The following is a 13572-nucleotide window of genomic DNA, read 5'->3' as shown; positions in this document are numbered from 1 at the left end:
GAGCTGTAACAAAAGAAAAGAGGAAAGGACCTTCATTAGGAAGAATTGATCACCGGGAAACGAGCTTCTACGTGATGTCAGCTGTGCGCTCCTCTAGCAGAGCTGCCAGGCCGTTGATGCCGCTGATGCGAAGCCCTTCCGCACAAGAACGGCTTCATGCTAGGCAGAAGTTAAAAAGTTCTCCAACTCCCTCCGGCAGCGGCGAGGAGACCCGCAGGGTTTTGCTCAGCATTTCCGAAGCAGAGAACATCCCAGCAGCACGGTGTCCGGGGCTGGGAGTACCGGTGTCCACATAAACTCGACAGCCGCCGCGCTACGGAGTAATGAGTTACTGAAAAAGCACTTAGAAGTAACTCAAGTATGAAAGGAGCTATATAAAATCAAATTCTGGTGTATAATTGAAAACCCGCTGTTCCTTTGCACGTTCTTAATAGTGCAAAACATTATATATGCTTTATCTTTTTTATTCTTGACGCAGTAAATGCTACCACCAGCTGCGATCACAGCTCTGCCCAGAATCTGCAGTTTTATTTGATTAAATAAATACCAGGAGATTATAAAGCAATTGTGCACAACATCTTGTGATGAGAACAGGCCTGTCCCAAAATAACTCACAGTTGCTCAAGGAGCTCTTCAGTGCCCCTGAGAATTCAGGGCAAATCCTCTCTCGCAACTTCAAATACGTAAGAAAAGAAATAAGTGATGGAGCACGAGCGCGTGTGACGGGAGCGCACGCAGCCAAGCGGCTGAAACGAGCAAGCCGTCCCAGGAACGTGAGAATAATCGGACCCTTGTGCAGGAGGCTTTTGCAGGACAAACAGCAGTTGAGTTTTCCACCTTCTGGGGAAAGATTAAAAGATATTAAACCTGAGTGAGTTTGGTTTGTTCCCAAAGAGCGACGGCTCCACCATCCAGCATTGAGAATAAGGCAGAAAGTGTGCAAATGAGAACCGGGCTCTGCCCTCCCCGCCGAGGGCCGGCGCCTGCTCGCCGCAGGGAAGGGAGATGCCGAGCTTCCCTTTCCAAACGTCACTGAATGCGGGGTGAATTCCCCAGCGACCTGGGCCGCTCCTACATTTGCGCTAACATCATGGGATCGATGCTTTTGAAATACGATGGTCGGTTAAGGGGGGGAAAAGAAAAAACGAGGTTCCGAGGAAGGCGAGACTCCACAGAGTTCTCCAGCCTCGGAAAACGGTGCTGCTTGCGCTGACAGTACCTGATGGTGCGCGTGGCTCCTGTCTTTTCCCCCTCCCTGGGCCTCTTGCACCAGGAAAACCAAGCTTAACGTTTTTTCTTCTAAATATTTTTTCTTCTAAGTTTAGGAGCAACAGTTTGTTGTTCCTTGCAAAGACACACAGTGGAAAAGAAAGCAAGAGGAGGCCTGCTGCAGCCTCCTTTTTCAAAGGCCTTGGTGTTTCTGCTGAACCTCAAATACATCCCCTACGAGGGACAGGAAAGAAAAAAATTAGAAAGTGTGTTAGCAAATGCTCCCATGCAAAAGTCTGAACTTTATTCACTTTTATTTATATATTTAACAATTCTAAAGTATTTACTTCTTGCTTTGACAAAAATGAAAAATATAGGAGCACTTTACTCTCTTTAGGAGAGAAGGGTTATATATACAGCTATGGAGAGATACTGGTTCCTCCTTTACATACAAAGAAAAATAATATTAATAAAAAAAGTGCTTCATCGATCAAAAAAAGACTAAGAGCTGCAAGCATTTATTCACACTGTACATCACAGAGCCCCAAAACCCGTATCGTAACCTCTTGGCACCTGTCGTTAGGAACTGCAGAATCTTAGACTTATTTTTGACTCTCTGTTTGCACCACAAACCCATGCAACGTTAGTGTGCACAACTACTCCGTGTCCCCTAAAGTCAAACCTCGCGCTGCCCGCTCCGTGGAAGAGCCCGAGACGGGAGCCGCCTACGATCCTTTTCCCGCTCCAGCTGTCTCTGCTTCACAGGGAACAGCAACGCCTACGGTTCCAGTCCAGACATTCGCTGCACTCGCTTAGGAACAAATACTTCTATAGATACAACTCGACTGGAGAACCCATCTTTTCTTCGCTCTTCCCTCCTGATGGTTTGAAAAACATTTCAGAACCCGTACCGGGGAGATCCCAAGGTGCTTCGTTACCAGCCCCCCTTCCCGTAAGGACACAGGCTGCTACGCTAAACCAGCCTCCCGGACATTCATTTTTGTCTTGTGAATCTTCAGCTTACACCGCAGCAGCGTAACGATCCTTGCAAAGGGTGTGGGAAGTTCAAAGTGAAAAATAAAATACCTTGACATTTCTTTTCCCCATCAGACCTAACAAATATTCTGAGGTGGTTTTCTCTGTGTGATACTCGCTCTGGATGACGCAATTCTGACATTCCAGGGAAGGGAAGCACTCCTTTCCCAAGCTCTCTTCGATTTTGAGCTTTTTGTATCTAAAACTCTCAAATACTCCAGCAGGATTTTTTGTTCTTGAGAATATCACAAGAGAAGTCGTAACTTTGTCTAGGCAATGCATTGGGAAGCAGGATCTACATTTCTTCCTCGCCAAATTGCACGAAGCAGGCTCTATCAAAAGGAAAAGGGCATGAGTACCTAACACCCATTTAAAAACATATATTCAAGACATTCACACTTTAATGAGGTGACTTTAAAAGCGACTCAGATTGGGACAGAAGGGAGAAGGGGAATCCATGATGTATTTCAGGTCTTAATATAATCCTCAGGCAGGTTTTTCCTATCTGGAGCATACCGAATACCGACTGAAAGAGGAGGAGACATCCCAGGAGTACTGCAAGCACCAGTGCACTCCTCGTGGACCGAGCCCAGCGAAAACCCCAGCGTATCACAGTCGCTCTTGCGTTGTTTTGGATCGTCTCATTAAAGCGCGAGTCTGAACAACAGCACGACAGCCTGTTGGTATGAACCACGACAAGTGCTCTGCTCCAAAAGTAGCTTCGCATCAAGTAAACCATCCTACGATGGGGCAAGGATAGAAGTCGAAGGTCTTCTACTTTCCCACTCGGTTTTAAATAACGAATTGCATTTACAGAACTTCAGAGAGAGGCGCCAGTGTCAGACCCACCTCAGCCGGGCAGCCTGCTCAATCCCCTTCCCACCTCTCGCGAACAAGCACGCACTTTCTTTAGCCAGCGCTGCCCGGGTGTTTCCGCTCCGAGCCACGGCGGCAGGGCTGATGGCAACAAAACGCATCGATTGTGTGTGCAAGTCCAGAGCTGCTGAGTATGGAAATCCGTGACCGATTCCCCCTTCACGCAGTGAGGATAACTAAGCCCGCTCTAAGAACAGAGAGGGAGAGTGCTCTCTTGGGAAAGAGATTCCCATTTCTTCTAGCAGCAACAGGTTCCCAAACAGCAGTTTCTTGTTTGGAAGTAACGGGAGTGATTGAAAGCACTAGCACTGACGCTACAGGTATTCACACTTTGCACGCTGGCTGGACTGATTCCCCTCTTCTCCTTTCCTCCACAAAATCGTCTGTCTGCAACACAGTTCAGCAGTGGGACAGTTAAATACAAAAGGGAAATCTGGTTCTGGTGCCAGCTCCCTTCCCACTCCCACAATCTTCCAGCAAACAAACATATATATATATATTATTATATATACACACGCACGCGCGTAAACACATACACACAGATAGGACAGAAAGGAAAGGGGGAAGAGCTGGAACAGGAGAATCCCACAATCCAGCAGTACGTCCTCGAGGTCTCTCCCGCCGAGCAGTGTTCCATGCCCCAACCTCCAAAGTGCATGGCTCCCGCATCCTCCCAGCCTCCGCCCACCGAGAATCTCTGTCCGTTGGGGAAGAGTCGGCACGGCTGCTCCCCCGCAGCGCTGAGGCTGGGACTTTAATTTGACGTGGCAGTGATGGGTTTATCCAGTTCGAGGTCAAGGCTGGAGCTGCTGGGGTGCAAGCTGCTGTAGCACGATTTGCAGACTCTGCTGGGTTCAAAGAGCTGCTGACTGGGAACGGGCACCTTCTGGTTACAGCAACTGGAGCAGAACACATTTCCACAATTCCTTGCATCAGGAACAGAGAAAAAATGGAAAAGAAATGATTAGAAGCAGTTTGACAGAGTTACCCAAGTTCTAAAATTATACTGTTCGCAGTGGTGTGATGGGGTCAGCCCTGGAGACTGTGGTTGCTCCTCCCCAAGTACCAGGATGCACGCAAAGACAACCTTCCGCGTCTAAAACTGAAGCGGAGCTTTAGGGAACGGAGACCCGAAGGGAGCACAAAGCAAATTACAGTACAAAATTACAGCTCATTACAACAACTCTACAGGGACGGCTCTTTCGTACAACGCTGGCTCGCCTCAGACTGGAGGGAACTTCCAGCTCTCTCCCCTGCCCCGCTGCGGAGCTCGGGCACGGTGCTACTCATCACTGCCACTGCTATGCTGGGGGCACACGGCTAAGAGAGGGGCTAAGGGAGAGCAAACCAGTTTTGCGTTAAGAGACAGACTGGATACTGCAGTCCTGGGAGGAGGTGGGAGTCTCTGCTCCTTTACTCTTCTAAAAGTGCGTGCTGGTAAGTGCCAGCACAGAGACATTTTCTTCTGGTTCCTTTCAAGTGCGCTGCTGGAAAGTTTAAGCATGGGACAGATGAAAAAAAAAAATAATTAAAAACCAGTTTTGGTTGATGCAATCCTCCCATTGCCCCAGCAGCGCAGTCCCTTTTGCGGCGTTCCCGGCAGTCCCACGCTTCTGCATAAAGTAAACTGAGTCAACAAGGATCATGCAAAGCCATGAGATGGGCAGCCAGGTATTTCATGCTCAGAAATGGCAGTAACGCTGCGGCAGGGTGAGCAGTCTCACACGCGTTCTTGTCAGATGTCAGCTGGTGGAGGCACGCTGGCACATGCACCTCATGGGAGGCAGGGATAAAATTTAAATCTGGAAAATAATTACGTTCTCTTCTCGCAGCCCCCCTCAAAACCTGCTGCTGCTCAAGCTAGCCTGGTGAGCACCGCAGTGCCCTGTCCTCCACGCTCATCAATTCTTACAAGGAGCTCAGAACAGCACTCCAGGGACCTGAATTTTGCAAGTTTACCTCCATGCCTGACGCCCTTTTCATTAACTCTTTGGCATCAGGATTTTGTGCCGTTATTCTTTTGTGCTAGAAGAGATTTACTGCTGCCAAGAGACTGACAGAGAATTCTGCCTACACCCAGCGGCTTTGATTAATCCTTCCTTGCCAAGAGACAAGATTTCCAGATGCTGGTCACTGACGGGGAAAGAGTCAGCAGAGAAATCCTATTTCTCACTTCAGTGGGCTAATTTTCTCAGCTCCGCACAGCGGCTCCTGGTCTCAAAGCTGTAACCCTAGCACTAGCGGGCTGACAACGGCTAGCCTTTCTGCAGCCGCTTTGAAGTCGTCTTAAGGACCCTGTTAGAAATCACTATCGGAAAAAACAGCAGGAGTAAAAACAGTCCCGTGAGGCGTCACACAGAAACGGCCTGCAGAAAAGCAGTTCCGACAGCCCACATCTCTGCTGCTCAAAGAACGATTATCCAGCAGAAGCTTGCTGTTGACAGATGAGGTCAAAAAAGAACCAGAGGGATTAAAACAAGGATCTGTTTGTTGTAGCTCGCCAGCTTCCTAACATATGTTGGGGTTTTTCTGCTGTTTTATCCTTCTGTGATAGAGAATAGCGTTCTGTAACTGTTCTCCCCCGAGCTTCGGAAAGCTCTGGACAACTCATTCTTTCTATCCTGGTGGTCCTCTGCTTCGCTTGAGAGATTAAAAAGAGACACTGGAAAAGCCATCTCACTCCTTAGAGGAATGGGGACTTAAAATCATGCTACCGACACCTCCTCTGCTTGCTAAATCATAGATGTTTACCCGTTTTTTTGGTGATACTAACCCTCCACCAGCTCTGCATTACCCGTTACTGCCACAGTATTTTCAGTCCTTCTAAAATAAGTGGCAGGTTTTTTGTCAGCACACTGCACAGCAATAGTAGAATCGTTGGATAACATGTGGACCTCTCCCAAAAATAAAGCAAAAAGGGAAAATAAAAAATAAACGCGTATGGCTAAACTTGAAGGACAGTCTCTTCTCAGTTAGAAGTGAAGCATACTCTGTTACTCAAACACACGACTTAACTGATGGTGAGCGTTAGTGTGATCCACGTCCCAGTTTAAGCTACCAAAAGCCAAGTCCTACGTGCCTTTCTGTGAAAAAGAGAGGCCTGTTTATACAGATCTAAACATCCAACAGATTGTGCTAGCCACCCACAGCTTATTTCTAGTGATTTCTAGGCAAGTGAAAAACAAAGAGGGGGAAGAGACTGAGTTAGTTTGGAGCAGTTACCAAGAAAACACAGACAGACAACAGACAGAGGCTGTTGTAAATGCTCACCAGATTTGATCAACACGTTCAATGTCCCTGCAAGGAGGGGAGAAAGAGCTCAGAGGGGAACTAGCAAAAGAAGCAAATAGTGGCAATGAAAGAAGCTGGATATTTTTATCCGGCTCAAGGTCTTACAGCGTATGGGTTTCAACTCATTTTCACTCTCAGGTAAGATGTCGAGCAGACTGCCACTGAGTTTTTTGAAAAGGTATACTATGGAAATACTTGGTTTTCTCATTGGTTGCTGTTCCTTATTGGTCTCTACCATAAACAACCAGAGCTTATGTGGACAGCCTGGTCGACCCAGGTTAGAAACAAAGACACTAAAGGGAAATTTGCAACCAAACTTGAAACCCTGAGTCAATTTTAACTCCTCGTGGTGCGGGGGGTGTCCTGTGTGTATCCACGCGCTAGGAGTTCTCCAGAGCCCGGGCCTAGGAAACTGAAATGTCGATGCCAAGTGTCAGTCAGCCTAGGGAGGCCGTGCTGAATGGGTACGCTTCGCAACAGATACCGCTAGGAGAAGGACAAAGGCAAGCACCATTTTAACTCTTATAAAACCCTTCAGGTGTGTACAACTGTATGCTTAGTAATTATATTTTTCATCTGAAGCCTTAAGACATACCAATTTGCACAAACACAGTGGACATGAAAAAAAATCAAAGCCATTCAACTTCTATTCATTCTTCCCTGGGTTTGTTTATCTTTACAAGAAGACCAAACGGAACAAAATACAAAATGTACACAAACCAAGAAAGAAGTTTATAATTCTCCACAACTTCAAAAAGCAACGAAGCATCAAAATGTGATAACTGCCATTTGTTTATGTGGCAGTCCCTGTAATCGTTTCCTCATGTCCAGAAATCAGGAATAGGGATTTCTTCAAAATATAACTTAGAAATCTGAGATTCTCGGTCTTTAACTGGAGTATGATCTAATCAAAAGGCCTCTGCCACCTGTTCTTCATTAAGCCCCTGCTGCCTGCATTATCTGCTGTAGCCTCTGCTGGCAACATGTTTGGCAAAGAATAATCCAGAAAACTTTTATTTCACGTAAATGCCCTTTTCAGATTCTTACAAGAGCAATTTAATGAAAAGGGAAGAATGGTTAGGGAAGGAAAGGAGCAGGTTTACAACCAGTAATGGGAACAAGATGCTATTCATATATTTGAGGTATTGAATTACTGAATGCTAAGATGACAAACCAGTATTTCTTATTATTTACATCCTCTTAAAAAGCTAAACAGCCAGCTGCCTCTAAATGCAGTTTGAGGAAAAAAGGCGGGATCTGTTTAGGCTGGGGTAGAGCAGATACCAAATCTGGCTTTTTAAATATATACTCTGCATGAACTGGAACCGAACAAGAGAAACTGTTCCGTTCTTCCAAAGCTCTCCGTTCCTTCAGGAGCGTGCATAATCCTACTTTAAAACACTTGGTCTGACATCCGTTCTTGAGAAAGGAACTACGTGTCAAAAGAACCCTTTCCTGGTTTAACAGGAGAGGGAACAATTCAAGGCGCGGCCGTGCCTCCCTCCCTCCTGTCCTCTGTCGATGCACGGGTTACCTGCAGTGGTGCTTCCTGCTGGCAAGCCAGAACGTGCTGTCACAGCCATAGCAGTGCGCAGCGAGGTGGTCTGGAAGCCATCGCGTCACCTGGGAGAAATAAAAGCCACATTTATCAAGGAGAGGGCAATTAGAAACAAACCCATCTGATTCACGCTCACAAATTCAAAGCGAAGCACCACGAGGGAAGCGCTTGTTCTATTTTAAGAGCGCAAATTCAGTGTTTGCAACAATTGAAGGCAGACGACAGAAACCTTCCCTTTGAGAACAGAGACACTAAATTCCCCTCCGACAAACAGAAATTAAGTCATAAAGTCCAATTCCCTGGGGTTTTTTTGTGCTTTAAAAGTATTCAGGCCAAGAATATTCACCAAGCACGTGTCCGCCTAAGGCTCCTTTAGCTAACCATCCCTTCCACAGCTTCTCACAGACAGCAGAGGGCTCATAGGCACAGGTACTGATATTTAAAGTACGAGAGACAAGTGAAATGCAAGCAAGATAGTTCTCAAGAAGTGGCACGTGACCAAAAGCTGTAGGATAATTTGAATTATGAATATCCCATCCTACCGGAAGAATGAGCGATTTACAGGGATTTAGTCTGTACCTCTGTGTCCTGTTTATCCACCTGTTCCCAGCTGGCTTCAGAGAAAATCTCTGTGCTGCAGCGAGACAAGCAGTTCTGATCCAGATTGCTTTCCGAGTCGGGTATAGAAGTCTGTTGGCAAACAAACACAGCTGAACAGAACCTTCCCATATTCCTACTTCCATACAAATAAAAAGCGGGCAGCCGTGGGGAGGAGTGAAAAGGGTACCTCCTGTAAGAAAGAGCAGGCTGTGGCTGCATGGAAGGGAAAACGTCACCACCAGTCGCCTACCGACAGCATGCACGTGGCAGCAAAGGCGAGAGTGCCTTTTTGAATGGGACTATAAATGCCACACGTTGAAGCAGTTTGTGTGGCGGTGACTTGCAAAAAAAAAGAAAAAAAAAAAGGCAAAAACCCCCCAACAGGCCAGTTTTTGACCCTCTGACGACAGGATGATGTGAGGTAGAACGGATTTAAAAATCTCTTTTCTGCTGCGTTAGCACAAAGTTCTGGCAACACTTCGGGCGATTAACCATAAAAGCTGCTAGCTGTGGCTCCAATGTCATGGTCGCATTTCCTTTCCAAGGTTGTTTCACTTTCAAAACTAATACCAGTAACACGTATATCCTTTTGTCGGCAAAAATTCTGGAGAATACAAGCCAAATCACACATGGGAAACTCAGAATTTGAGCCATATATGTTCCATATATAGGTTTTTTGGGAATAATGTTTCCTTAATATAGTCTGGCCAGGTAGAGTTGTATTTTAACTGATTTAAAACTCAGCCAGCCCTTAAAATACATTAAAAATTGCAAGAAATCTTGAGTTAGTGTCTTTTTATGCCTGAGGAATGGGCACCTCTGGAGCTCCCGAAGAAAACCTGTTACTCCCAAGCTGAAGAGGTGCAAGTACAAGTAGAAGGTAGCAATCAGATTTTTAAAACTGGTGAATTTTCTAGAGGATGGCGTGCTCTCGCATCCAGCCCTACGCTGCAGTTTGTGAAGGCCCTTAAAAAATGGGAGCATAGTAAATTAAGCCAAATCACCAACTTTCTCCAAGGAATCCAAGCTTTTGCCAGTGACAGAAGCCACACGCAACTGAAACGGATGCCCAAAAGGAGCCCTTAGTGCTGTTATCACCAATGGGAATAGCCAAGGCGGCTCTGAGTATTTTTCACAACAAATGTACCTGGGACTATCCAGCACCTCTGCCACTTCTAAACAATATTAAACAAACAAAAGTTGGAAACCTCTTGTAAATTCCCCCCCCCCCCCCAATTTTGCAGGCATATAAAACGCATTACAATGTGTAGGTAGGAAAATGAAATTTTTGATGGGTGCTATGTCAACCTCAGGAACTGCAGGCCAACGTTCTGCCCGGTGTTCAAACCCACAGGACGATACAAGCTCTGTTTCAGGGATTCTACGTCTCCTCACCTTCCCCTTCATGCCCCTTTCCTCCTCCCGTGCCTACCTGCTTTCCCAAGCAGCTCTCCCCTCTTCATGTCTTTTATTTAACTAATAATACTGGGCCTTTGAAAAACCAAGTTTTGCAGCAATCCGCAGAAGTGCTGTGTGCTCGAAGGCCTCTACAGAACAGGACTCCTGCTTGTTCTCTGAATCAGTGCTACCTTCCAGCAACAGTACAAGGCCAGTGGCTCTATTTCTTCTGACTTATTATTATTATTTGTTAGTTAAGAGAAGAGGAGAAATTAGGCAAAAAACAGGTAGGGGAGAAGCAACTTAAAAATCCACCCAAGACCTACAGAGACATTGCTAGCTATTGAGATCCTGAACTTGGAATTACACTTATTTCTGATTTTAAAATGTCTTTTGCAACCACAACTACACAGACCATTTAATCGCTACAGAAATTACTGTACTGTATTTGAATCACGCCTCAAATGTTAAGTCTCTACTTTTACGACTTTAAACACTTCCACGTAAAAGCACAGTTTAAAAGCTCCCCTAAAATTCTTAATTTGTTGAGAAAAAACCCTCACTGACATGAGGCTGTCACAAAAGCTCTTAATTTATTCCAGCGACTAAGCCTTGAGCTGGCCAGCCATCTGAAAAGGGGATGGCTGGAAGTTCATGGTTTTGAGCTAACCGAGCAGCCACTGCTGCATCTTTCTTACCCCAAGCATGCAAAGCACCAAGAGATCAGTCCTACGCTCCTTCGAAAAATATCTTTGACCATATATGAAAACAACAGTAAAACAAATGGTTGTTTTGTTTTGTTTTTTAAAAAGGCCAATAAAGATGTTTAAGTATGTCCAGGTCTGTGCGAGTACGCTGTGAAACACCCATCTTGAAATAAACCTTTGCTACATTTATGGTCAAACTGAAATACAGTGAAAATACTAATCATCATTCATGGCCATTTGCCATGTACTCAGTCATTTGCCCTCTTCAGAATGACCTTGAGAGCTTTATAAAAGCCTGTAAGGCCAAAAAATCACTACCTGACCAATGAATCAAGAGCCGACAATATGGAGAGATCCAGAAAGCAACTAACTAGCCCGCTGTTTCCAGCAGTGGCTCAATGACCATTTCACTTACCACTTCGTCTCCATAATCACCATTGAGACGTAAGGAGCTGTTCAGGAACTGGCTCTCCAACCGGCTCTTCAACTCTTGCACTTGCTTCTTCAAGGTCTCCACTTCTTGCTGATGGCCAGTTTCTATCTGGCGCAGGCGCTGCTGGATAACGTCAGTGTAGACAGGCATCCCATCGTCATCCAGGTGACTTCTGGCAGGTTGCTCTGGGCTGCTGGCTGCCTGCTGCTTACCAAGATGACTAAACATCCATTTTTGGTGCAAGTTCCTCAAGTGAAACTGTGCAGAACTACAGCTAGCTGTGGAGACCTGCCGACTCAGAGAGGCTTTGATCCGACCGTCCTCTCCATTCACACAGTGTCCGTTTGTTGCGTGGTATTTCTGGGTGATACTAAACCCCTCAGGCTTCTCTGTCATCTTATTCTCAGGCTCCAGCTCTCCATTACACACCACCTCATCTTTACATTCAGCTAAAGGCAAGGCACAAGGGGAAGGCATCGGGATGTGTGTGTTGCTGCTACCAGAAGTCCTATGTACTTTTGTTCCCAGTTTTTGAAGTTCTAGCACGCTCTCCCCCTCTGGCCTATTTTCAATAGTTCGAGAAAGTTCGTCAGCACTGTTGTCGATCAGGTGAGGTCTATGGCAAGGACCCTTAGGAACAAGCTCTTGCTTTGCTTCATTCTCTGTTAAGGTTTCCGTAGAACTTTCAATGTTGGATGTTCTTGCCTCATGCGCGATCGTAAGAGGTAACGGAAGGCTGGCCTGCGCTGTATCGTACAGGCTCTCTGCTTCTCCCTCAAGTTTGCTAACGCTTTCTTCCTCCATGTTCTTTTGAGTGTCTCTATTTACAAAGCCCTCCAAAGGAACAGCCTGTAGTCCTCTCACCTGAGGTAACTTCTGGATAGCGTTACTGAGATCAGCATGCTCATCCTGTTGTCCTTTCAGCTCAGAAGCACCTTGTGAAACGGGATGTGGATTGGATGCTGGATTGTTCATTACAATACCTTTATCCGCCTTGGCCTTTTCACCGACATCACTGACATACCCATGTAGATTGTCGCTTCTCTTCTCCTTGTCCAGGGCAATCTCATCCCCTTTCCCTACTGTCTCTAGGCTACCCCGTAAGTGCTCCTCCAGACCAACATCATCTTTGGTGGCCTCTTGCAAAATGTTCTCCATCTGTCCCTCTGCCACACCAGCTGCAACAGAGAGTTCTGCTCCAACTGGAGCCCTGCCTTGTTTACTCAGGCCATCTCCATCAAACGGATCATCCCCAGGGTTACCGAGGCTGCTCAGCTCCAGGGACCGACGGTGCTCTTGCCACTTTTCATTGAGGCTGGGGTCGCTACTACGTCGATTGGTTGTAGGCACGCTGCTATCACAGGCTGTCGTCAGATTGTCAAATGATCTCGTCTTTGGTAACCTATAAAGGTACAAATAATCAGAATCCAAAGTCAGGGGACTTTTTTTTTTTTTCAAATGCTTAGCTACTATGGTTTAACAACTCCCCCCACAATTAGGACAGCAACAATCTGCTAACTAATGGACTTCTGTGAAGCATTATCTAGGAGCACATTTTGACCATCTGTAGCACAGAGCTGCTTCAGTACTTTCTTTGTTTGCCATCAGGAAAATATGTTCAATCAGACTTCAGACATTCCCAGAATAATCCTGTTGCCACAAAACACAAATGCTTACAGTCTGGTCACACCTCCTCATTAACATGTGCTCAGAATGATTGTACAAAAAAGCAAAGAAATAGTTATGCAACACAGAAAAAGAACTCAAATTCAAAATAACCAAATGAAAGCTTATATCCCACTAGAGTATAAGGAATCCTACAAGGCAATGCAATACCCGGAGCTTAATTCTGTTTCCTAATCTTCTCTCTGCTATGCTATCACCACTGAAACTTAACAGCTTTCAAAACTGAAACAATGACAGACTGCTTTTGAGTAGGTCAGTCAAACAGTCCCGCAAATAAGCCTGTGAAAACACCTCCCTCCCACCACAAGTATCCTCCTCTTTATATCCCACAATATTCTCTGTTGATCTTACTTTACAGGATGGGATTTCTGGGCTCTAGGCTCACCTGCCCAGAGGCTGATCTTCAGGGCTAGAGCCGGGAACAGGGTATGGGGCACAGGTGTCATCAGCGGGTGTAGAGGGGGAAGAGCACGGCAGGTAAACAGCACTCCAGAGCATTAAATTACGCACGTGGCACACTGGATACAGCACCTGGGAGGGGAGAACACGCGATGTTCAGAAACGGTAAACTGCTCGCTCCCAGAACGCGGAGAATTGTTCAGATGTGATTGTGGTAGTTGACTATTCAGGTTTGCAGCTGGGAGCCTTTGCTAGATCATCTAGATAACTCTGAAGGCCAGCGAGCAGCTATGGCGTTTTTAATCGGCTACACTTGGATATATAATTATCTTTTCTTTCAGAGACAGAGGCTGAGGCGTAACAATGCCAGCTTTCAGCTT

General features: G+C 46.0%; 1 protein-coding gene across 17 annotated transcripts in view; it reads right to left on the bottom strand.

Annotated features, from left to right (window-relative positions):
- Positions 1-507: 507 nt before the first annotated feature.
- MTMR3 (myotubularin related protein 3) overlaps positions 508-13572 on the bottom strand; it is an 82385-nt gene continuing 69320 nt past the window's right edge. For 13 of the 17 annotated variants that reach the window (XM_087768328.1, XM_087768337.1, XM_087768333.1 and 10 more), the window contains 6 exons: positions 13179-13324; positions 11090-12509; positions 8549-8659; positions 7946-8034; positions 6391-6417; positions 508-4046 (listed from right to left, as the gene is read on the bottom strand). In XM_087768328.1, coding sequence (XP_087624454.1) covers positions 3875-4046; positions 6391-6417; positions 7946-8034; positions 8549-8659; positions 11090-12509; positions 13179-13324 — 1965 coding nt within the window. In that variant the 3' untranslated portion in view covers positions 508-3874. Of the gene's footprint in view, positions 4047-6390; positions 6418-7945; positions 8035-8548; positions 8760-11089; positions 12510-13178; positions 13325-13572 lie in introns of those variants that run through there. The other 4 variants (XM_087768341.1, XM_087768329.1, XM_087768343.1 and 1 more) reach the window with 4 other exon arrangements.

Source organism: Nipponia nippon, unplaced genomic scaffold (assembly GCF_047370975.1).
Source record: "Nipponia nippon isolate SJK-2023a ecotype South Korea unplaced genomic scaffold, ASM4737097v1 scaffold_30, whole genome shotgun sequence".
Taxonomy (NCBI): domain Eukaryota; kingdom Metazoa; phylum Chordata; class Aves; order Pelecaniformes; family Threskiornithidae; genus Nipponia; species Nipponia nippon.
Note: the sequence above shows the minus strand (reverse complement) of the source record. Positions and strands in the feature narration are given on the sequence as shown.